The sequence below is a fragment of the Dromiciops gliroides genome, chromosome 6, assembly GCF_019393635.1.
Source record: "Dromiciops gliroides isolate mDroGli1 chromosome 6, mDroGli1.pri, whole genome shotgun sequence".
NCBI classification, from domain to species: domain Eukaryota; kingdom Metazoa; phylum Chordata; class Mammalia; order Microbiotheria; family Microbiotheriidae; genus Dromiciops; species Dromiciops gliroides.
The window spans coordinates 125,509,972-125,536,344 of record NC_057866.1 but is presented as its reverse complement, the minus strand read 5'-3'; the positions used below and the strand labels follow the sequence as shown (position 1 = coordinate 125,536,344).

The 26,373-nt window shown below is 43.1% G+C and overlaps 1 protein-coding gene across 2 annotated transcripts in view; it reads right to left on the bottom strand.

Annotated features, from left to right (window-relative positions):
• KIT (KIT proto-oncogene, receptor tyrosine kinase) overlaps nucleotides 1-22,173 on the bottom strand; it is a 97,538-nt gene extending 75,365 nt beyond the window's left edge. For both annotated transcript variants that reach the window (XM_043972751.1, XM_043972752.1), the window contains exon 1: nucleotides 21,987-22,173. In XM_043972751.1, coding sequence (XP_043828686.1) covers nucleotides 21,987-22,050 — 64 coding nt within the window. In that variant the 5' untranslated portion in view covers nucleotides 22,051-22,173. The remainder of the gene's footprint in view (nucleotides 1-21,986) is intronic.
• Between the last annotated feature and the right edge of the window lie 4,200 nt (nucleotides 22,174-26,373).

Sequence of the window (26,373 nt, the reverse complement as noted above, 5' to 3'; positions counted from 1 at the left end):
TCCGACCTCAGACACTTGACACTTACTAGCTATGTGACCCTGGGCAAGTCACTTAACCCTCATTGCCCCGCAAAAACAAAAAACAAAAACAACAAAAACAACCCACTATTCTGAGAAGGGGTCCATAGGCTTCAACAGACTGCCAAAGGGGTCCAAGACACAAAAACATGTCAAGATCCTCTGTATTAAAAAGATAGTATAGACAAATGGGGGTGGAGGTATGGGGAATGGTGTATTGGAAAGATCACTGGACCAGAAGATCTGGAGCCAAAATACTGGCTTTGCCACTTAATTAAGGACCTTCACCACCCTCAACCTCAGGTTATGTACTGACAAAATGGGCAGATTGATCTCTTGGGTTTGTTTGGTTTTTTAAAATTCAAAATCCTATGGTTCTAGTTTAGTTTCAAGACCTACTCCATCTGCTTCAGCAAAGAAGGGGGATGATTATATAGTTATTTCCATCTTATTAAAACTGAGTCCTACTTAGAGCAGAAGTCAGAGAAAAAACATTTTCTGATCCCAAGTCCTCTTTTCTAACAACAAAACTAAGATCGGTTGGATTTGCAAGGGGTGGGAGTGTCCTGGGAGGAGAGACAAGTTGACAACAAGCAATGATTCTCTAATCCAGAAAGGGTTCTGGGGAGGGAGGGGAGAGGGGTATTGCTAAAACAAGGTTATCTCACCTCCTGTAAAATATATTTGCCTCCCAGGGCCAGGGAAGGAAAACACAACAATCAGATAACCAACAGTTTGCCCAGAATCCTTGAGATTTAGTATTTGTACCAGCATTCAGTGTATACAACTCAGCTTCAACTTTAGCATGGAGGTGTTGAGGCAAAACAAAACAAAACAAAACAAACAAAAACCCTGAGTGATAAACTGCACAAAGATCAGTTATTAAAGGTGTATGGTTGTTGGGATGCTTTTCATTTAGAGAATGGCTAAATAAAATATAGAGTATCAGTGTAAGGGAATATTATTGTGTTGTAAGAAATGAAGAAGGAAATGGTTTCAGAGAAACCTGAGAACACTTGTATGAATGGATGCAGAGTGAAATGGGCAGGACCAAGAATGATTCCAAAATCTCAATCTCTTAATCCATCTCTCCTCTAAAGTCCTACAATTCCAACTGCCTGCTAGACAGCCCTCCACCTGGACATCATCCCCCAGTGGTAGTTCTAACTCAACATGTTCAAAACAGAAAATCATACCCTTCTCCCTCAAACACACTGTTCTACCCATCTTCCCTCTGCTGATGGCACTGGTAGTACCATCTTCCTAGTCATTCAGATTTTTTTTTCTTTTGGTGAGGCAATTGGGGTTAAGTGACTTGCCCAGGGTCACACAGCTAGTAAGTGTCAAGTGTCTGAGGTCAGATTTGAACTCAGGACCTCCTGAATCCAGGGCCGGTGCTCTATCCACTGCACCACCTAGCTGCCCCTTTTTTCTAATAAAGTAGTGTTATTTAATATTTCAAACAAACTGAAGCAGAGAGAAATTGATGAAAATTATTCAGATTTTTAAAAGCATATCACTGTACTCTTCCTTCTCCCCCTTCCCTCCCCCATCCATCAGCTCACAGGCTCCTTAGCTGCTAAGTTCTATTATCCTGTCATTCTATCAGCATCCTAGAGTTCAGACTCTCCCCATGCCTCACACCTGGACTACTCTTCCAATTGGTCCACCTGTCTCCATCCAGTTTCTCCATTTTATCCTTCATACATACAACTGTCACACTAACCTTCCTAATACATACATCTGGCCACGTTACTACACTGCTCAAAACCTTCAAATTCTCCACACTAAAGCCAACATTAGCTGCTAATCTACTACTAGCTATACTAAAATGACTTACAGATCTCCTTCTGAACTCTCACTTCCATGCATTAACCTCCAAATCTGCCTGTTAAAATCCTTTCCTGGGGGCAGCTAGATGGCGCAGTGGATAAAGCACTGGCCCTGGATTCAGGAGGACCTGAGTTCAAATCCGACCTCAGACAATTGACACTTACTAGCTGTATGACCCTGGGCAAGTCACTTAACCCCAATTGCCTCACCAAAAAAAAAAAATCCTTTCCTGTCCAAAGCAAAACATTCATTAAGGGCTTCTTACATGTTGGGAATATTAGGAAAAACCAAAGCTCCTACCCTCAGAGAGCTTGTCTTTGCGGGAGGGGAGAGAACTGAGGAGAAGTCCACAAATAAATATAACACCATGTAGCTTGAGGAAGAAAAGAGGGCAGGGGCAGCTAGGTGGCGCAGTGAATAGAGCACTGGCCCTGGATTCAGGAGGACCTGAGTTCAAATCTCACCTCAGACACTTAACACTTGCTAGCTGTGTGATCCTGGGCAAGTTACTTAACCCCAATTGCCTCACAAAAAAAGAAAAGAAAAAAAAAGAACTGCTATTAAGAAAAGAGGGCCAACAACATCTTGGGGGAATTAGGGAAGACTTCCTGTCCAAAGTAGCACCTGAAGCCTTGAAGGAAGGCTGGAATTCTGAGAGGCAAAGATGAGAAGGGAGTAAACTCCAGGCATGGAAAAGAGACCCAATCTCTAATCCTTGCAACAGTTAAAAGTTCAGGTAGCTGGAATACAGAGTGAAGAGAGAGTAAGGGGGAGTAAGGAAGACTGGAAAGACAGGTCGGAATCTGATTTTGAAGGTACTAAATGACAGACCAAAGAGTTTGCATTTTATCCAAGGAGCAATCAGAAAGTTTTTCCTTAAGTCCACAAAGAAAGTCTGTTATTTGATCTGTGCTTTAGGCTGGCTGTTTTGGAAACTTGTGGAGGATGCTCTGGTCAAGGGAAATCCTGGGGACAGGGAGACCAGTTGGGAGGCTATTATTAAAACAGTCCAGGGTAAGAGCCTGCTAAGGTATATGAGGTATATACCTTAAGAGATATATGTTATATAGTTATAAGAGGTATAAGAGCCTCACCTGAGTCAAGAAAAGCAATTAAGAGGCATTGATAATAGCCCAGATGAGAGTGGTAATGACAGCTTGAACTGTGGTGGTAGCCGTATGGGTAAGAATCCCAGACAAGGGATCTTACCGGGGCAGAATCAATAGCATTTGATAACTGATGGGACACAGAGGAGAATCCTCAAGGATGAAAAAGTGAACCTAAGTGACTGGGAGGCTAGGGTTATCCTCAATGAAAAGTGAGAAGAAGCAAGTTGAAAGATGGAAATAATCAGTTCTATTTGAAGGAATGTTGAATTTGAGAAGCCAGTGGATCATCTGGAAGGAACTAGCCAACAGGAAGCTGACAAACAGGCTGGTATTCAACAGAGAGCCCTGGCTTTGATATCTGTAATAGATAACATTCATGGGAATCATCAGCCATGGGATAATTAGGACCCAAGGCAGTGGATAAGACCTCCATTCAGCACTGACCATGTCATACCACTACTCAATAAAGTCCAGTGGCTCCCCTAGCCTCTATTTTAATCAAATCCAATGGCTCCCTATCACCTCCAGGATCAATTATAAAATCCTCTGTGTGGTATTCAAAGCTCTTCATCATCTGTCCCCATTTACCAGGTTTCCAGTCTTCTCACATCTTACACCTCTCCCCCCGCCCAACTCCTCCATATAGGTGACCCCAGCTTCCTTGCTGTTCTTCAAACAAGATATTCCATCTCCAGTTCCCGGGCATTTTCACTGACTTGCCCGTCCCTCCTCATTTCTTCTTCCTGGCTTCTTTCAAGTCCCTGAGAAATTCCCACTTTCCAGAGGAAGCCTTTCCTAATACCTTTGTTCTTCCTTCCTTCCTTCCTTCCTTCCTTCCTTCCTTCCTTCCTTCCTTCCTTCCTTCCTTCCTTCCTTTCTTTCTTTCTTTTTTGGTGAGGCAATTGGGGTCAAGTGACTTGCCCAGGGTCACACAGCTAGTGTCAAGTGTCTGAGGCCGGATTTGAACTCAGGTCCTCCTGAATCCAGAGCCAGTGCTCTATCCACTGTGCCACCTAGCTGCCCCCTCCTAATACCTTCTAAGGAAAACCTTTGCTAATCCCTCTTAATTCAGGTATCTTTCCTCAGCCAATTATTTCCAATTTCTCTTGTTAATAGCTCGTGGTACATAGTTTTGCATGTTGTCTCCCCCATTAATGAGGTTCTCCAGAGGACAGAATGCCTTTCACCTAAGACAACTTATCAGGCTTTGCCAAAGCAGGATTCTTCTCCTGAATTGTTTCACCCCCACTACTCCACCCCTCAAGGTCTTTTATAAAGCAAAGTAAATGGATCTTACTTTGACCTTGAAAAGGTTGCCACACCCTGATTGCTGTATGCACTTGTATCTGACAAACTTGATTTGGGTATCACTCCAGCACGGCTACAGTTTCATTTTGCCCTATGACATTTTCATTTGCCCTCATATGCCATTGTCTTCTTCCTCTTCTGGGTCAGTCTTGCCCCTTGAGTCATCCCCAGAAGGGCAGGTGCTCAGTGGTTTAAAGAGAAGTATCCTTTTTCATTCTCTCCTCCCCATTCTTTGAAGGTCTGCCATGTCCTGGGCAGCCACCTATTTGTCTGGTTATCACCAGAATTTCACTGCCCAAGATTCTTTGTGGGAAAAGTCATCCAATCTCATTCTCAACCCCCTTGAGATGGACCTTGGGACTGATTCTTCACAGCTCACTCCACTTTGTATCTGCAGCTCTGCTTGGTCTCAATTCCAAGGAAAAAGATGCTTCCCGGGGCAGCTAGGTGGCACAGTGGATAGAGCACCGGCCCTGGATTCAGGAGTACTTGAGTTCAAATCCGGCCTCAGACACTTAACACTTACTAGCTGTGTGACCCTGGGCAAGTCACTAAACCCCAGTTGCCTCACTAAAAAAAAAAAAAAAAGGAAAAAGATGCTTCCCTTCTGGATACCCATAGTATTCAACCCCCCCAACCCCAACCCCTAACTTTCTATCTTCCTTTTGTGTGCTGTCTTCTTCCACTAGATTATAAGCTCCTTGAGAGCAAGGATGGCCATTTTCTTATTTGTATCCTCAACACTAAGCAGAGGCCGTGGCACATAGTAGGCACTTAATAAATGTTTGCCGAATTAAATCGAATTCTGGCTTTTCAGAAAGAGAAAGGCATCCCGGCAACGAAATCAAGAGGACATTGTGTGTCAAGAGCCCCAATCCAGCTACTTGGAACATTGATCAAGGCTCTTAAACAATTTAAAGTTAAACTCCTTCAGAAATTCCTTTTCCAAACCATTTTAAGAGGCCTAAGAACTCTGATTAATGCAAAGATAGTCTGACTCAAGACAAAACGTGCTATGCTTACCTCCTGAGAAGAGAGGTTATAGATTTCAGGTGCAAAAGGAGACATATTCTGACCAAGATGGTCATTGGTTTTGCTTGATAATGAAAATCTGTTGGGCACAGCTAGGTGGCTCAGTGGATAAAGCACTGCCCTGGATTCAGGAGGACCTGAGTTCAAATCTGGCCTCAGACATTTGACACTTACTAGCTATGTGACCCTGAGCAAGTCACTTAACCCTTGTTGCTCCACAAAACAAACACAAAAAAAATTTGTTGCGAAAGTTTTCTTTTTTTTCTCTTTTGGGGGGGAAGAAGGAGAATGTGATTTTTATTCATTGAAAAAAATTAAATTAAAAAATAAAAATCTCTTTTCATGATGGAACACGTTAACTGGGTTATCATTTTGCTTAAGACTAAAAACCTATCCTTTGAGAGAAGAATCAAGGTCAGCACAGCTCTCTAGCAGCAGATCCAAATCACCAGTGAGTATATGAATGAAACACTCATTCAAGGTACTAAAGACATTGCCAACTATCAATGCTAGTGAACCACTCAGTAGTAACATGAATGATCCAAAAGAGAATTTTTTAAAGTTATTAGCTGTTCTGTAGGGAAAAAATTCATGTACTTCAAAGCCCAATTTCCCTTCCTTCTTAATTATACTCTATCCAGAATGGTATTAAAATGAGTTTGCAAGCTTCCTGAGCCATGTCAGCTGATGTACCCAGAGGAGAAGACTGGTGGCTGGTGAGAAGCTAGGCTAAGATCAAAATAATGTGTTAATTCAACTGGCAGAGAGAATGACAAATATGAAGAACAGGCCAAAATATGATGAGGCAAAGTTAAAAAGAAGCGTAAGTGGGGGCAGCTAGGTGGCGCAGTGGATAAAGTACCAGCCCTGGATTCAGGAGAACCTGAGTTCAAATCTGGCCTCAGACACTTGACACTAGCTATGTGACCCTGGGCAAGTCACTTAACCCTCATTACCCCATTAAAAACAAAACAAAAATTTTAAAAATTAAATTAAATTTTAAAAAAGAAGCATAAGTACTATATTCTTAAAATAGCTACTATAATACTATATATAATGTGTACTTCTTTATTTATACATAAAACTGCTATAACAGCATAAAAAGACAAAATCATATGGTCATAAAGAAGTTTTATGTTATATATTTCTAAGTTGCAGCCAATACCTATAATGTTTACACTGTTTATCATAAAGATATTTAAACAATTTTTTCAAGTATCATAAATAATTCAGAGTGAATAAACATCATTCATTCATTCATTCATTCAAGGACAGACCATTCATTAAGTACATCCATAGATAATACAGAAAACACTGAGGGCTGAGTAAATGTTAAACCACAGATTCTTTTAAGGGACTTAATGCACTCAGCTAGCTAGCTAGCTAGCTAGCTATACACACACACACACACACATACACACAAAGCTAAGGTGTTCATGTCGCATTGGTTTGATCAGTTATGTGACTCAAACGCACTTCCAAAAGTCTCAGAAAACACAATGAACAGTTTGTTGTTTTTAACTACAGTTACTTTGGGACCAGAATAAAGGTTCTCTCAATAATCCAGTGTCTCATAAGCCCAAGAACAAACATGTAAACTATTTGGGGTATAACTTTCTTCTTGACAAGATCTGCTGAGAAATCTGGAAAGCAATTTGGCTAGGAATAAATTTAAACCAGCATCTTACACCATATTCCACACTAAGTTCAAAACAGATAAATGGCCTGAATATAAAAGATCACATTATAAAAAAGAAAAAATTAGAAAAGATCCAAGATCAGCTGGTTACTTTCCATAACCAGAGGGAGACCTAAAAAAAAAAACCAAAAAAACAAGGGTGAGAGGAGATCACAAATACAAAAGGTCATTTTAATTTCATGAAACTGAAAAGCTTTGGCACAAAGTCAACGCATCCAGCATAGCAAAGGGAACTGCTGACTGGGGAAAATTATTTGTATAATACATCTAATAAGGACTCAATATCTGAAATATATATAGAATTAACACAAATATTCAAGGGGCCAAGGTACGGGAACAAATATTAAAAAAAAATGCGAATAAAGTACTGGCCCTGGATTCAGGAGAACCTGAGTTCAAAGTGTCTAAAATGTCCACGTATTTTGACCCGGAGGTCCTACTCCTAGGCATAGAACCCCACAGTTACGTATAGAAATAAATCCCATATGTACAAAAATGTATTCATGGTAACATCTTTATGGCAATAAAGAATTGGATTGGTAGGCACCTATCAACTGCAGGATGGCTAAACAAATTGTGGTACATGAATTTAGAGGAATTATTGAACATAATAAATAATTAAAATACATTAATGTAATATATATTGTAAATAAATATAAAATATAACAAACAGCAAATATTAAAAACTCAGAGAAGCATGGAAAGCCTTTCCTAGATAAACTGATACTGAATCAAACAGAAATCAGAAAAACAAGAAATCATTCAAGAGGACAACAGTACAAATGGAAAGAACTTTATGATTCAAGAAAGCACTGTTTAATTATGCAAGCTTGAAACCTGTAAAAGAGTTCCGGAGGTGGTGGACTATGGGTATATGACATTAGATATACTATCAGATACCTGAATGTTTATTTTGCTGAACTGACTTTTTTATCCATTTTTAAAGTCTTTGTCATAAGGAATAGCTTGCAGAGTGGACAAGAAAGAATATATTTGGAAATGAATGATATTTAATACCAAAACCTGATTCCCCACTAGTCTCCAATACGATTGCTGGATCCCAGTCATTATTGTCCAACTAGCTCCAAGAAAAGATTCATGTTGTTCCCTATTATACGCCTCTCCTCCCACACACACTTCTCTCTCCTGAATTCTTCAGGCTTAAGCTCCAGTTACACCTCTTCCATTAAACTTTATTTAATCATCACCCCAGCCTCTCCCTCTTCTGATTCTCCAATAGTAACCAGTTGCCATCTCCTAAACAATATCACCCCCATTTTGCTACTTCTAGCCCTTAGCTCATACTGTCCCCCTACTTTGAGAACACAGTCCCTTCCTCATCACTGAGCCATGCTCTCCATCATGACCTACTGACATACTACTTTTCAAGGCCTAGCTCTCATATTATACCACCCTCCTCTAAGCCCCCATGAAGTCTTCTTCCTTAATCCCACCCAATGGAAGCATCTCAGTGCTCACAAGCGCTCTCAGGGACAATCTAGCCCAGGGGTTCTTAAGCTTATTTGCATCATGGATCCCCTTTGACAGTTAGGTGAAGCCTAAAAACCTCTTCTCAAAATAATGTTTTTTATATGCAGAAGCTACTTAAGATTACATAGGAAACCAATTAGTTTGAAAAAAAAAAAAAGATGTAATTTATTTCCCATCCAAATTCACAGACCTCCAGAAATCTCACCACACCCCCCACCTTGGGGTCCGTGGATCCTAGGGTAAGAATCTCTTATCTAAATCCAACCCTCCACAGAAGAAGAGTTATTTCTATAACATGCAGACCTGGGCACCACCTAGCCAGCATCTGCTTGACAATGTCCATTGGGCAAGGAGAGCCAACAACTTCGCCAAGCAGGCTGTTCCACTATGGGATGATGCTAACCAGTCCAAGTTATTCTGTATGGAGAGCCTTTTTTTTCCTTTGGTGAGGCAGTTAGGGTAAGTGATTTGCCCAGGGTCACACAGCTAGTAAGTGTTAAGTGTCCGATGCCACATTTGAACTCAGGTCCTCCTGACTCCAGGGCCAGTGCTCTATCCACTGTGCCACCTAGCTGCCCCATGGAGAGCCTTTCTAAAGATCTGCCACTAATGAACTGAAATCCTTTCCTTTGCTTCCATGAGGTCCTCCCTAGTCCCCACAGCTCAGTCATTGCATCCTCTCTGGTGCTACTTTGTTTAATCTTTCCTTCTCAATGATTCTAACTTGTGTTATAGCTCTTTTGTGTTAACATCTCTTCCCCTCCTACATCATAAGCTCCGTCACAATGTGCTTCCCTCACATAAAAACCTCTAAGATAGGCAGGGGGGTAGTAGACCCTTAACATTGTAAAAGAGGAAACAGAAGCTCAGAGAGGATACGGTATTTACCCAAGGTCACACAGCTAGTAAGCAGTGGAGCCTGAACTCAGAACAAAAGTCTTACATGAATTCCAAGTTCAACACTCTCTATGAATCCACAAATCACTTGGCTGTTGAAGTAATAAATGCACCACCTTGTGACATCTCTTCTGCAACAGTTATCACTGTATTTAAATCAGAATTTAAAATTTTAAAAAGTAGCTTACAGATAAGGATGCTCCAACTGCAGGATACAGCCAAAAGGGAGGGTGTCTTTTACCTAGACCAATTTTCCCTTGGCCTTAAACCCAAATCACTCTGGCTCTCATAGACTGGCCAACAATAGGTGCTAGCCCCAGCCTCATCTGGCCATTGTTTGGACTCTTAAATGACTCAGAGTGAGCGTAAATAACAATTGTTTTGGCCAGAAACCCTGAGGATCTTCCCCTCCCAAATTCATTCATTCCTTCATTCTTCATTCATGACTAGGTAAAAGAGGCCAGTCTTTGCCTCATTTCTTACCTAGCCTTAATCACTGAAAAAGCATTGTCTCAAGCAAACTGAGATCTGGGAAAGACCTTAGCATAAAAAGGCCAAGGTCTCCCACTTCCATCTCCAGTCTCCCTGATCTATATCTTGCCACTGGACCCAGATGGCTCCGGAGGAGAGAGTGAGGCACAGCCCTCCCTCACTTAAATCCAATTCAGTGCAAAGGCATGGTATCGCCTCTCTCGATATCAGGGTTCTCTTCTTCAAGAATGAAGGATAACCAATAATCTCAGCTCTTGGCACAGTAGTTGGCCCACTGTAGGCTCTTAATAAATGTTTATTAAGTGGCTGACTAGTGGCCGACCTCTGGGTGAGCAGCCCCATCGCATGAGCTGAGCAGATGGAAGCGGTAGCAACAGTTAACATTTGTATAAAGCTGTAAGTTTTGCAAAGTACTTTACACATATTATCTCATTTAATCCTCAAGATAACCTTGAGGGCTACTATCCTCGGCATTTTTACAGACAAGGCACCTGAGGCTAAGAAGGGTTAAATGATGTGCCAGGGTCACAAGGCTAGGCAGGACTTACCCTATCCAGCTCCCCTCCAGGCTGCCTGTCCGGGAAGTCTCTCCAGAACTGTGGAAGCAAAGCTTATCCAACAGTGGCCCTAGCCTCCAGGGGCCAAGGTCATGCCTATGTCAGGGAGAGGCTTTGGAGTAGGATTGAGGAGGTCAGGTCTGTGGGAGGGAAAGGAATAACCCCAGCGGCAGGTCAGAGAACTGCTGAAGTCGGTTCTGGGAGAAAGTATCCAAAGAGTTCATCATGTGCAAATAAGCCGGGAGAGACCCAAGAATGAACCTGACCTTAGAAGTGAGTTCCTTTTCTGTGAACTCTTGGGTTAGTGCCACTGATGCTGAGCTCAGCGAACACAGAAGAGCCAAGACATGTAAAAGAAGACTTGAAAAGAATCAAGGGTCCTGTAAGATTCACAAACAGAGAAACTCATCCCCGACTCATCCAATTAAAGGCATTTGGACGGCATTCTCTCACTCACCCCTTTCTGCCCAGATATAGTGTGGTCTGACCCTCGGCCTCTCGGTCAGTTCTGTCTATTTTGAAGTTGGCCTTATACTAGATTAGAAACTCATCTGTAGCCCTCGGGTATTGATTTCCCTTTTGGCCATTTTTTGTATAGCCAAGGTGTTTATTCCTTCGGCCTCTTAGAATCCCTAACCGATTTCACTCCAGTTAGTGCAATCTTCATCTACCTCTCACCTCCCTCACCGCAATTACTTTGAGTTCACTTTGTGTAGATTTTGTGTTTCTGTATATGGTATAAATATTGTCTACCACTCCCACTCCCACTAGAATGCAAGCGTTTTGAGGGCAGGAACTGTTTCACTTTATTTTTGGATCAGAAGCATGTGGAGCATACAGTAAATGCTTAATAAATGCTGAATTAAGGAAAGAAAGTACTGAGTATCCTGGGGATAACTGCTGACAAGGGCCTGGGGCTGACCATTGTACTAAGTTAAGGTTAAGAATCTACCTATGGGGGGGGCAGCTAGGTGGCGCAATGGATAAGGCACTAGCCTTGGATTCAGGAGGACCTGAGTTCAAACCCAGCCTCAGACACTTACTAGCTGTGTGACCCTGGACAAGTCACTTAAACCCCATTGCCCTGCAAAAAAAAAAAAAGAATCTACCTATGGGGCGGGGGGCAGCTAGTGGATAAAGCACCAGCCCTGGATTCAGGAGAACCTGAGTTCAAGTTTGGCCTCAGACACTTGACACTTTCTAGCTGTGTGACTCTGGGCAAGTCACTTAACCCTCATTGCCCCACAAAAAAAAAAAAAAGAAAGAGAGAAAAAGAAAAAAGACTCTACCTATGACTAGCAAATCTAGAATCAAAGGAAGGGTAGAAAACTCCCTTTCAGTGGCACCATTCCCTGCTCCTCTTTTCCAACTCACCAATCCTGTTTTCCCACCCTCACTCCAAGTCCTTAACCACTATACTCTGTGGACCTCTGCTCTCCCATCCCATGGTGTCCTTTGGACCCACCTTTCAAGTGACAAGAAAATATCCCCATCAAAAAAAAAAAAAAAGAAAAAGAAAAGAAAATACCTTTTACATTAGGCCCCTTCCTCTCACTCTCCTATGTCTTTGTCATCAAGGACATTTGGCTTCCCCAGACTTTTCCAATCCTGACTATTCCTTCTTGTGCCACTGCCACTGTTGCCACCACCAACATCACTAAAAGTCACTGCTTGCCACCTATCTTCTCACTCCAATCCATCCCACACAGTTGCAAAAGTGATGGTCCTGGGGCAGCTAGGTGGTACAGTGGATAAAGCACCAGCCGTGGATTCAGGAGGACTAGCTGTGTGACCCTGGACAAGTCACTTAATCCTCATTGCCCCACCAAAAAAAAATCTTGTAATTCCTCTGTTTATATTTTGTTTACAGTTTTTGGTATACATGCTGTTTCTCCAACACTCCTGCCACACATTCCCTCTTCCCCTCCCCACAAAAGTTCCTTGAGTACTAAGACTATTACACTTTTGTCTATATATCTCCAGAATTCCTGGCACATGGGAGATGTAGATGCATATTTTTTATCTGAATACTTCAAGTTCCCCCCAGCAGAACAGAAACACCTTAAAGACAAGAAATGCTTTGGTTTTGTGTTTGTCTCACAGGAGTTCCTGACACGTGAGAATTACTCAATAAATGATTGGTGAATTGGTGAGGTAGAACTAACTCTAAAACCCTCATGGGTGTGGGAAGGAGGAGGTAAGGGAGGGAGAATTACCACAGTCTTGATGACACACACATGCCTAAAATCTTTTCCAGAACAATAGCAATTCACATTTATATAGTCCCTTAAGACTAAAGCGCTTTCCTCACAACAACCCTTAAAAGTAGGTAGTACAAGAATTATTATCCGTATTTTACAGTTAAGAAAACTGAGGTTCTGAGAGTTTTGTGCGGGCTCCCAAACCTATGTCCTTCTACCTTGAAGATCAGAAGCCTTCCTACCTATTAGCATGGCATTAAGTTGTCTCTCCTTGTTATTCCCTGCATACCAGCAATTGAAAATGCATTAATAGGAACAGCTAGGTGGCGCAGTGGATAGAGCACCAGCGCTGAATTCAGGAGGACATGAGTTCAAATCCAGCCTCAGACACTTGACACTTTCTAGCTGTGTGACCTTGGACAAGTCACTTAACCCTCATTGCCCCGCAAAACAAACAAAAAAAAAGTTAGTGAAAATTAAAATGAGATTTTCCCCTACACTCCCATTTTTTCCTCTTGAAATCTACCCAAGGACCTCTAGTTAAAGACCCCCGATCTAGTACTATACTCTGATTTTAGTGGGGGGAGGGAGGACTGAAAAATCCAAGGTCACAAAAGTAGGTTGTGGCAAAGCCTGAGTTTATACCTCAGCCTCTAGACCACAGTGCCGCCTCAACATTCTCCTTTCAAAATCTTTTATCAGCTTTGTTGCCCTCCTCTGCAGCCTTCCCAAGATGTCGATTTCACTGTTCACTTAGAACCCAAATAGTGTGGGATGCCTTGAAAAGAAGGTCCCACAAAAAAGGGGAGGGGGCTGAACAATGCAAAGAACAGAGGGGGGATGGATTGCCCGGTAGGCTTTTTATGTTCTCTCCTGGCATTTAAGCCTCTTTGCCTTCTTCCTGACCCCTAAAGGTACCTACAAGGCTATCTCTTGCCTTCTCCCTCTCCGTCCTGCTCCCTTGGCCATTTCCTCGTTTAGTGCCACAGCTTCAAGCATCTATGCAAATGACTGTCGAGTCTGAATCTCTCATCCTGGATCCTTTCTTCTGAAAATCATGCCGACCCAACTACAGGGCATCATTTCCCTCTGGATAGTCCTACCACACCACAAACTCAACAGGTCCCAGACTGAGCTCGGTAGCCTCATTCTGGCAGCCCCATTTCCCTCTGTGCTAGCCCAGTATTTCTTTTTTTTTTTTTTTAGTGAGGCAATTGGGGTCAAGCGACTTGCCCAGGGTCATACAGCTAGTTAAGTATTAAGTGTTTGAGGCCGGTCTTGAACTCAGGTACTCTTGACTCCAGGGCTGGTGCTCTATCCACTGCGCCATCTAGCTGCCCCTAGCCCAAGTATTTCTTGATGCTTATGCTGACAGTTCCCAAGTCCTGTGGATTCCAGAATACATTCTTCCCTCTCTCAGCTACTATGGACTGTCCTTTTTAGACCCTTGCAATCAGGTCCTGTTAGCAGATCTTTGGGGGGGGGGGGAAATGAGGGTTAAGTGACTTGCCCAGGTTCACACAGCTAGTTAAGTGTCAAGTGTCTGGATTTGAACTCAGGTCCTCCTGAAACCAGGGCCAGTGTTCTATCCACTGTACCACCTACCTGCCCCCAGCAGGTCTTTCCAATCCTGCTATCTGCCTCTTCAGCCCCAATTCTTCACACCGTTGTTTTGTTTTTGTGGGGAAATGAGGGTTAAGTGACTTGCCCAGGGTCACACAGCTAGTAAGTGTCAAGTATCTGAGACTGGATTTGAACTCAGGTCCTCCTGAATCCAGGGCCAGTGTTCTATCCACTGCAACACCCAGCTGCCCCCCATTCTTCACACGTTTTCCAGGAAAAAATATAAATGCAGTTAAGTATGAACATCTCTCTTCTGCTTTTCCAAAACTTTCAGCTGCTCCCTGTTGCCCTTGCCCAACTATCTGTTATCCCTAGCACTGTGCCTAGCCCAGATTAGATGCTTTGTTATCTGGCCCAGCCTGTTCATCTTATAAAATGAGGAATCTGATTTCTAAGGTGATTTCCAGTTCTGGAGTCTTTTAATCACACCGACCTGTCTTTGGCATGTGGCCAATCATGTTTCCTGGATCTTTTACCAATGTACTCCTATAAAGACAGATCCTGTTAAATGTATTTAATGTTATTTATATGGTACAGCAATGCCCCCAAATAAAAACTTCACTGACTTCGATGGATCAATAAAGCCTTTGTTAAGCATTGATCTTCTTCCCACGCACTGTGCTGGGTCCTAGAGAAGCAAAAACGAAATGAAGATTCCCTGCCCTCAAGAACCTTTCATTCCACTTGGGGGAGATGACATGTACATCTAACCCGAGACAAAATGGAAACAAATTAAGTACAAAGTAATTTTGTTAGGGAGGCCCTCGGAGCTTAGGGGAATAAAGAGCTCACGGGAAGAAGAGAGGGTTGTCTGGGAGGCAGAGCTTTTAAGAAAACTTAAGGATTCTAAAATATGTTCCAGATACAGGGACTGAGCAAAGACACGAAAATGGAAAGTTCTGTGTAAGGAGAAGCAAGAAAGCTACCATACCTCTACCACTCTGTGAGGGAAGGGGAGCAATGTATATTAAGTCCAGAGATGGGGATGAGTGGAGCCAGGTTCTAACAGGCTCTAAATGCTAAAGAGAGAGGAGCTTGTATTGGATGCTGGTGGTGAGAGTGAGCCACTGGGGAGTTTATTTAGTAGGGGAGTAACATAAGCGGACCTATGCTTGAGGAGTATCACTTCGGTGGCTATATGGTGGATGGATTTCAATAGGAAGCAATGAGTCAGGAAGCCCAATTAGGAGGTTCAGGTACCAGGTGAAGTGAGCCTGAACACGAGTTAATGGCAGTGTGGGACTGGAAAGGGTAGGGAGGGGACTCATGTCCAGCCTGCCTTTGGATGTCCGAAATTGAACAACAGAAATGGAAGGGATCTTGGAGACCATCTCTCGTGCCCAGGTATCTACTTAGTCACTACACCATCGCCTCAATTAGACTGTCTCATTATCTCAGATATCCATCCCTTTCTAGATTAGAAGTCAAGTGGTTTGGTTTCTCATCCCAGCTCCATCACTAACAAACTGTATTTGGGCAAATCATTTCACTAATGGAGTTAAGACAAGATGGTCTCTGGGTCTCCTTCCCACTCTAAAATTCTATCATTTTACTCTCCAATTCTCAACACCCTAGAGGGTTGGCAGGGCAGGGCAGTTACTGATACCAGTTACTGTCCGTTAATTCCCAACCTGTGAAACCTGGAATGATTAGGAGACATGACAGTAGCAAAAGGCTTGGAAATATATCAGGCATGCCACAAACCTAAGGCATAAATCACCTCACTCTATCTTTCCCCCACAGAAGCCCAGTGGAAAGGTATACCTCAATCAACAAGTATTGACTGCCTACTATATGCAAAATAGTATGGTAGATACAAAGATATAGAAGACACAACTTCACTCCATTCAACAAAATCTGGTCATGGCACCTCTGTGTTCTACATTTTTTGACTCTTAAGCCAAAGATTTCCAAGTGTCAGCTTTCCCAAAAAAAGTTTTTTGACAAATTGAAGCTATAAAACCCATAAGTATTTAAGTGTCTTGTTGTTCAGTGGTATCCAACTCTTTATGACCGCATAGGCTTATCCATGGTTTTTTGTTGGGTTTTTTTTGGGGGGGCAAAGATATTACAGTGATTTCATATTTCCTCCTCCAGTCTCCTCCTTATATAGATGAGCAAATGAGGTAAATAAGGGTTGAGTGACTTGACCAAGGTCATACAGCTAGTAAGTGTTTGAGGCCAGATTTAAATTCAGATCTTCCTGACTCCAGGCCCGGTGCCCTTTCCACTGAACCACCTTAGAGTGCCTATTATATATGAAAGAAGAAGAAATCTCATCATTATCATAGATTTAGAGTTGGAAGGGCCCTTAGAGATCAACTAGCTCAAACTTTTACATTAAGGAAACTGAGCCCCAGAAAGATTAAGCGATTTGGCCAAAGGCACCTAGCTGGGACCATAGAATTAGCCTTCTAGAAGGCACCTTGAATCTTTTGTTCCAGTTCCCTCGGTTTACAAATATGAAAATGGAGTCTTTAAGGGATTAAGTGACTTGCCCAAGAGCAGAGGTAGCACAACAGAGCTGGAATTTGAACCCCAGAACCTTGAACTTCAGATGCTCTCCTTTTTCTGCACAAGCTAGCAATAGTATCCTGCAGTGGAAGGAGAGCTCAGTGAATCTCAGTCAGAAACTCTGCTATCTTCCCTGGGTGATCCTTGGGCATTAGCTTACCTACAAAATGAAAAGACTGCACTGAATTAATTCTACTGTCTGGTGCCAGCTCTAAATCGAAGTGCTTTTTAAATATATGCCATATTGCTTAGGAAAAAGTTTGAAGACAATCATCCACTTGCCAGCTCGACTACTTCAAGATGGTTTCACCTTTCAAGACTCCTCTCCAGTCTTTACTCCCATTCCTCTGCCAAGATTTCTGGTGTTAGCCATTAAAACCATTTAAACCAGTTATATTTTTAAAACATCTAAGAACATATTTGAAATGGATCTGCATTATAAAATAGCTCTTCTTCCTTTAAATCTCTTTTTTTAGGAGTTAAGAAACTTGGAACAGTGAAAAGAATGCTAAAATTAGAATTAGAAGGACCTAGAAAAATCCTGGCTCTGCCACTGAGTGCGTGGATGACCTTGTGGGTAAGGTACAAATACTTCTCTGCCTCAGTTTCCCAATCTATAAAGCGGGGGTGTTGGGACTGAATAGTCTTTGAGGACCCTTCTGGCTATATAAATGTTATTCTATGAATACAATAAATCAGTCGCCAATTTTTAATCAATAGATCCTAAAAGTTGAACTGAAATTATTTTGGAAACTGCTGATGAGCTTTTAACTCCTCTAGGAAGGATTAAGAAAAGCAAAGAAGCCAATGTCTCGTCCATTCTCCTTGTAGCATTTTTTTTTTTTACAACTGCAGTTCTATAAGCTGGTGGTGAGAATTCTTTTCAGGATATCAGAGCTCATTTCCTTGTGTCCTTTAATCAGCTGGAAGAGACTTGAGGAAATGAGTCAAAATCCTGAAAGAAATTTCTAACTGCAATGAACAAAAAATAAATCCCTCACAACAACATCTGTAAGTATATGGGTGTTTAGACGGGAAGCACAGAATACATGATAGCAGGTCTCATGAGAATTAGCTTTCAGGGAAGGAAGGGTAAAACTGATAAACCACCCCCCCATTAACCCTTTCCTATCCATCATATCTTATAAACTTCATCAAGCCAGTAACAAGGTCCCCTGTTATATGATATCAAATATTAGTAGTACTTTGATTTTTTCTTTTACTTTTTAAAAAGCTCTAGGAAAATACCTTTATAAGCATTACAAGAAATAGCCCAGACTCTCAATATCACAATCATTTTTTTTAAGTGAGAGGAAGGGAGTAGCTAATCTCAATAGTTAGCATTTGTATCTAAAGCACTTTACATGTTATCTTCACAACCCCCACTTTAGAGATGGGGAAACTGAGGCTGAGAAACTGCATCATAATCTCACAGATAGTAAGGAAGGATTTGAACTCAGGTCTTTTGGACCCCAAGTTCAACATTTTATCCACTTTGCCATTTTGCTGCCTCAAACCGGACCTGTGATTTCTCAGTGGTATACGGAGCTTCTGGCTGAGAAGCTCTCCAGAGGCAGGTCAGCCAACTTTTCTGTAGCTTTGGGAGCTACAAGAGAAATGAGATAGTAACAATGCCTAGTGTCAGAGACATGACTTGGACCCAGAACTTCCTGGTTGCACATCTAAACTAAAATTTCAAAAAATACTAGTGCAAAATAGCAATCATTACTTCTGAGGCTTTCATTATCATTTCTGAGCTCTTCATCTGTATTTAGGCTACAGTTGAACCAGGGCAGCTAGGTGGCACAGTCATCAAGCACCTGCCCTGAAGTTAGGTGGACCAGAGTTCAAATCTCACCTCAGACACTTATCTTGTGACCCGGGGCAAGTCACTCAACCCCAATTGCCTTAAAACATCTGGGGCCATCTCTAGTCCTCCATATATATATATATATATATATGTGTGTGTGTGTGTGTGTGTGTGTGTGTGTGTGTGTGTTTACATCTATATATACATACACATATGTATGTATGTATGTATGTATGTATGCATATATAAAATCTTGCCACTTGACCCAGATGGCTGCTGTGGAGGACTCTGCACAGCCCTCCTCACTTAAATCCAATTCAGTACAAGTTATATGACATGGCCAGACGAAACAACAACAATTGAACCCAAAGCCTCTTCCTACCCACCCACCTTTTATAAATTACTTAAGTGCACTGGGGGGAAATGCAATTTAAGAGACTCCCTTCAGGGGATCCTTTTCAGAAACAGGCTCTTTTTGGAATGTAAATTATCTGTTTTGTCTTCAAAGTGGGTAAACCCCAAGACTTACTTAAGAAATCGTTTGTTTGGCTTAAATTTCTAAGAAATGTAACCTCACATTTTGTGTTTTGTCTCCTGGAGTCAGGTGGGAATTGTGTTAGGCAAAATATAAAACTGGGCAAAATGAAATTTTAAGACAAAGGTAGACTTTCCCTTAAACGTAATATCCAAAACACCATATCCAAATCTGATCCAATAAATATTTGGAAATGAGCAGGGCGTAAAAGACAAAAAGCCTCTGACCTCAAGCAGCTTACATTCTAATTGGAATGCATGAGAATCTAAGGAAAATGGCGAGGGGGTTGAGTTTCAGAATGGGGTTAGGTAAACTGTCTCCCTTTTCTGTATTCAGCAGTCCCAGAATATCTTCTGTCCTCCGGCTCTGGATGGTTCTTGCCCAACACCACACCATCGGCAGGAAGAAGAAGGACCTATGATTCACTCACTGTTCCTGGCAGGTTCATCCTGCTTCTGACATTAATTCGGGGAGAAAGCAGCATCAACACACACACACACACACACACACACACACACACACACACACACACATCCCAATTCTTACAAAGTGACAAAGCCGGGGGAGAGGCAAGAAAACCTAAGCGAAAGATTGCTGGCCGACTCGCCCCTTAAGGCAGAGGGGCTGGAGAAGCCAAGGTGGACGTTTAAGACACCAGGTAAAAAATTAGGAGGCATCAGGTGTATCGGAGGACATGCATTAGTACTGAGCCCAAGTGAAGAAGAGAGACTGAAAAAAAAAAATCCGCTATGCAAAAAAAAAAAAAATCTATTGAAAGAGGCAGAGTATTAACCAGGAAGGGAAATTGACTTAACAGAGGACCCAAAATAGACACTGTTCTGGCTGGCTGTCAGTAAAAATGTACTCAAATCTAGCTGTCCTCTCGAAGGGCCACAGACAACTGAACTCTTAATGCTAGACGCTCTGAAGGAGTCAGGGAATGGCATTCAGTGTTTCCATCCGAGTCCAACTGAGGACAAGGGTCCGGAGCAGGGCCTCTCCTCCCCCACAGGAAAAGATTTACAATGCCGAAAAACAAACATCTGAGCAGGCATGCTTTAGCTTTTACACGTTAGAGGGGAAACTCCGACCAGTGCCTCTCGTGTTTTCATTCATTCCCACAATAGTGAATTGCTAAATTCCCTTTCCTGACCTCAATCGGCTCCGAGGGGGCAGCAAAGCAGTCTATTCACCCACACACATTAAAGCACACGCTTGGCCCTTTCCCCGCCCCCCCCCCAACTTTCAGGGTTGTAGAAAGGGAAAGGAAGCAAAACTCCCGCTTCTCCATAGAGGTGGTGGAATATAGGTGAGGAACGGCTCGTTTATCGCGGTCAGGAATGGTCAATACATGTTACTTAACTGTTACCTTTGTTACAAGGTAAGATTCGAGAATAGGAGAGGGAAGTCACAGCGATATTTAAAAAAAAAAAAAGCATTGACTTAAAAAAAGACATTCTTAAGGACTGGAGTGACAGAGACGATTTAACACCAAACGGCCACCAAATGGGGGAGCAGGGAGAGGGTAGTTAAGAATAGCAGGCGCTCCATAAACATTTGCAGCATCAATGAACCAATGATCTCTCCAACTTCCAAATAGCTGCCCGTCTGTGCGTGGGGAGACTTAAAACTTTCACAGAACCTGCCTTAGTACTAAATACAGATTTACTTTTTGCCCCAACTCGTACAATTCCATTAGCCCTAGAAGCGGCGCGCCGTTTCCCCTAACGTGCTCTTTTAGGGAATCCCTAAATACCCGAAGTATTATTCATAGGGCAGAGGAGGCAAAGGCTGCAGGTCCTCACCGAAGTCCAGTGCCGGTCCCTCCTTCTTCCACTGGGAGCGCGCGCCGCTTTAAGTTAGGGAGCGCACCGGTTAAATCGCGCAGCCCCTTTCTCCTCCAGCGCGGGAGGCAAAGAGCAAGACCCAGTCGCCCCCTCCCACCGCGCCTGTAAGCGAGGAAAGGCGGGCGGGATGAATGAGTCTCGCAGGCACCCCAGCAAGGAGCAAGAGGTCAGTCGGAATTATTTTTTTTTTTAAGTCTGCAACCTCTGGAAGAGAGCAGCAGGACTAGGGCTGTCCTTATGGACACCTCTAGTTGCAGGATGTTTAACCCTAGACCAGCACGCTGCGGGTTCCCAATGTAAAACACAAAATGAACGTGCAGTACATTTCCAAAGGCCAGAAGAGAGGGACAGTCCGGCTGCACGCTGGTCACCTCGAAGGGTAACTGCAGGGACCAAAGAGGGTCTGGCTCTGTCCCCTATCTCTCCACACCCGCGTTCCCCCGAGCACAAGGGGTGCCCCAGGCTTTGCACTGCAGCCAGAGGCGACTGGAGACGAGAAAAGAGCCAGGATGGCAAACTTTCCCTCTCCTCGGAGCCCAGAACCTGCTTGTCCGCGGGCGCGCCAGCCGCATACAACTTTCAACAAAAGGAAGCTGCGGCCGAACGCCTTCCAACGTGGAGAGCTCCAGCTTCACGACCCATCCCCAGGCCCTCCGCACCCACGAGCTCAACACAAAAGAAATCCAAAAGCATACCCGCATCCATACCCTCCAGCCCATCCCCAAAGCCCCCTCTTTTCCGCTCATTCACAGTTGCTCTCTCTCAGCTCCACCCGGCCAAAACGCTTTGTTTCTGCACAAGGGAGCAGGTACACACTCTTAAGCGCAAGTGAAAGGCTAGGGAAGCTCAAAGGGAAGTCTCGTGTGTGCCTACCCCCTCCGAAGCCCTCCGGACGAGGGGCGCAAGAGAACTGGAAGGACCTTCAAATGCCTCCCCCGGAGCAAAGGCTTTGCAAGGTTGCTAACATTCCCAGGAAAAATAAGAGTGGGCAAGAAGGTGTGTAGGGAGCAGTTAACCCACCTGTCTGGAAGCTTAGCGAGATCAGAAGACAGAGAAGATGCCAGGCGCCACGAGCCCCGGTCATCCTGGAGCTGCTCCGGGGTCGGAGCTCAGCTCCGTGTCCTTCCTCTAGTCGAAATGCAACCAGCGCGGCAAATAAGGCGAAGCCCCCAGAGCTGGGAGCCGGGAGAGGAGAGGATAGCAAAGAAGAGCTGCCCCTCCTCCCAGCGCCCTCCCCCTGCCGCGCCGGCCACGCCCCTCCTCGGCTCCCCTCCCGCTCCCTCTCCTCTCTTTCCCTCTCCCTCTCCCTGTCTCCCTCTCTTCCTCCGGCTCCCTCCTATTCTAACCCCTGCAAGCCCCCCACTCGGGTCTCTCTCTCGGGACGTGCGCACTTCCGATCCTGGAGGAGTCACAAGTAGACACCTCCCGGTCTCCCTGCCCCTCTGGCCGTTGGGCAGACTTCACCTTTCCTCCTCTGGGATGAGGTCTGGACGCCGGAGGTGTTTACTGGGCTAGGACTGCGTTGCCCGAGTGCTTTGTGAAGCCACTCGCCCTGCCCGGCACCACCTGCTAATTAGCAATCCGTGCGGCCGCTTTTGTGGGGCGGGTGCCTCCACCTGGCAGGTGCTCCCTCAGACAATAAAGGCTGCTAGCCTACCCGGCTAGGGGCAAGCGGTCCAGGGAGATGTGGTTAGGGACCTGTTCTGGGCTCAGCCCCTAACCAGAATCCGAAGCTGACCACTGCAGCTCGAAGGCAGTTCAGTCACAGGGAGGAGGGAAAAAACGAGTCTAGAAGCCAAACCTTATCTACACTTTCAGTGCCAAGCACAATGGTTTAGAGTGCAAGGCGCTCGGTTTAAAATTAAAAACAAACAAACAAAAAAACACCCTGATGTTAATTTTCTCCAACTGCATTGTTGGAGGGAAAATGTTTGCTTCTAAACTCGTGGGATTAACTCTACAGCCCAGGAAACCCAAGCTCTCTACGAAAAACGACGTTTCGTGAGACGGGAGGAGAAGAAGGGATTTTCTCAAAGTGTGGTTTGGAGAGGATAATTTAACTGTCTCCTCTAAGCTAGGCTGAACCTCGTATTTCTCTGGGTTTTTTAGTTTTGTTTTGTTTCTTAACCTCTTAACAATGATCACTGTGCCATATTAATTGACAAAGAGGACCGTGCCCATTTCTGCTGTCTTTTCAGCGTTTTCTCCCGCCTTCATTTAGGCTCGAAAGAACAGAACAGTTAGAACAGTACAGTAAGAATGCAGAGGGGGCTAGTGACCCCCACAGCAACCTAAGGGCTTCCAGCCCCTACCAATCCATGGTAATTCAGGCAAATTCAGGCACAAATTGCCCCCTCGTCGGACGTCCACAATCTCAGGGCATAGCCAGTGAGTGTGATTGAACATCAGAGAAAGGTATTATAATGCCCAGATACTCAAAAGGGTCCGTGATCTCCCTCTAGTGAGATGCAAATCTCAGCTCACGCTTGCCTGCCCACCCAGCTCAACTCTTGTCTTCCCATAAATTTGCTATAAAGGTCCACCCAACATGCGGGGGGTTGGGGTTATGGTTGGGTTAAGGTTTAGGGTTAGTTTTATAATATATGCACACATAAATCTGGTAGTTCAGCAAGAACAGAAAGAAAAGAAAACCCATGTATATAATATATGACTATCTAGGGTTGTCCCAACTGTAATTACCCAGATTCCAAAATAACGCACCTTTGGAGCTGATGATCATTATTATGTTAATCAATTTTTAAAAACCACAACTTCTTTTTCCTAGAGGATCACAGGATTAGAGATGGAAGGGACCACAAAAGTCATATAGTCTGCCCCCCACCCCCTTCATTTAGATGAAGAAACTGCTGCCCAGAAAGGGTAAGGTTATAAAGACAGTCAAGTCAATAACATGGATTAAGATCTTACTATGTGCCAGGCAGTAAAGTAGAAGAACTAGCGTTTTAAGCCAGGTCCTAGGATCAACTCCTATAGATGGACCTAGGATCCAAATTTGAAGAAGCAGCAAAAATGAAACAAGAAGGTTTTTCTGTTTTGTACATTATTTTTCTTAAGATGACAGAAAGTCTCAAAGCAATAATGAGTTTCTGGGATCTTGATTTATTTTTTCAAAAATCCTTCCAGCTTAGGTGTGGGGTGGAGCAGGAGAGGAGAGAGAGATACAAATTAAAATATCAATATTATGCCTGAGATAGAAGAAATAAGTTGCAATTTTCTTTCTCCATCAGCTGATGCTGGAGGGAGAGTGAGTAAGGAGGAAAGACATTGCAATCCAGTTCCTGGCAGGACCCTTCCAGCAAAAAAATCCTGAACGTGGGCATTATGCAAGGCTAAACTGCTGCCTATCTGACTCACTTTTAATTTGTCCTTTTTATCTGCTTAGCTGGATGAGGATTTCTGAGGCATGATCACAACAGATTATAGCCGCTTCTGTACCCCTGCACCAAGAAATTTGCTGGGATATGCAAATGCCTTGAAGAATACATACGCATAAAACTTGTAAAATAGAAATTTATGAGCAAATTACAGAAAAATTAGAAACATGGAGATATTTGTTTATAGATGATCATAAGCATGGTTTGAATAATTTTATAATCCAAACTTTTATATCTACCCACTCCTGAACACACAGAAGTAATAAAAGAATTAAACTGACATTTACATGGCATCTTAAAATTTGAAGAAAAAAAAACAATCATAACATTTTGTATCCATTTTCTCATTTGAACCTCACAACAACCCTGTGAGGTAAGGTGTACAGGTATCATTATTGTTATTGGGACAAAGAAAACTAAGGCTCATAGAAATGATTTTCCCATGATCTCCTGAGGTATCATAAATAATCTATTACAAATGAATTCAGATTAAATATAAGACTTAATGACCCAAAATAGATAATCTGGATAATCCAAGGTGAAAGGCATATACAGATTATTAAGTAATGAAATTTATGGTTGGGTGTGATCTGTCACGGGTCTCTCTACTATAAAGTCATACGTATATATTATTCACAGCCTGAGTCATTCCTGTCACAGATTATAGGGTCATAGATTTACATCTGGAAGAAACTTTAAATAACCGTTCAGTCCTGTGCCTTACTTAGTGGTAGATATGGTCACTTTTATAAATCATATTTCAGTATATTTGCATCCCGAGGCTAAAACGAATGGAGGTGTTCTTTGCATTATATAACTCATATCTGATGAAGTCAACTTAGGGTTTTGGGGGGAGTTGTCATTTAGTTGTATCCAACTCTCTGTGATCCTATTTGGGGTTTTCTTGGCAAAGATACTGGAGTGATTTGTCATTTCCTTCTCCAGCTCATTGTATAGATAAGGAAAGTTAGACAAACAGGATTAAGTGACTTGCTCAGGGTCATACAGCTAGTAAGTGTCTGAGGCTGATTTTGAACTCAGGTCCTCAGGGTCCACAACAAATATATGTGTGTGTGTGTGTATGTATATGTATATATTTATGTGTATATGTATATATTCATAGATTATAGGATCATAAAAAACTAAATGGGACTTCAGAGGCCATCCAGTACAACCCGTTCAATTTACTGAGGGAGGTGACTTTCACCTACTATGGGCAAGATATTATATTAGATACTATTTGCCTGATACAAGGAACAATAATAAAGAATAATTTATTATAAAGAATAATTCCATGACTTCAAGGAGCCATGATCACAAGATGATAGATACAAAGTTGAAAGAAACCTTAGTGGTTCCCCATTCCAACCCCCTCATTTAACAGATAAGGAAAGCAAAGCACAGAGAGGTTTTGCCAAGTCCCACAGGTAACCAAATGGCAAAGCAAGGATCAGAATCCTAGTTGACTCCCAACACAACATTCTTGCCTTCCATTGACACAGACTACAACCCCTCCAGTGCCTCAGTAGTGAGTTATTTTCATGGATTTCTGAGGTCAAAGAAAACCCTCCCCTAGTAGCCAAACTCCTGGTAACATGCCTCTCAGCTCTAGGTTAAGCTTATAGGCTAGGTCTTGGAGGGCTGGCCATGACTAGGCCCAGACCTAAACCCAGTCCAGCTGACCAGACCTGCCTGAGTTTGTTGTCTACTGGAATAGCCTTCAAGAATCCAGGGTAACCTCTGAGCCTCAATGAGGATTTAGAATAAGGCTTTAATCCAAGATCTTTAGACCAGGGGTTCTTAACCTCTGTGTGTATGTTTGTGTGTGTGTGTGTGTGTGTGTGTGTGTGTATGTATGTATGTATGTATGGGTGGGTGGATGTGTAGGGAGCTTCAGGGGGAGTGGTAGAGTTTATAAAGGGAAAAGCATGTGTTTCCATGCAGTTCCTATATACCTATTGTTTCCTCAAGGAAACACCCCGTGTTTCTTGAGGAAACAAAGAGGGGAATGT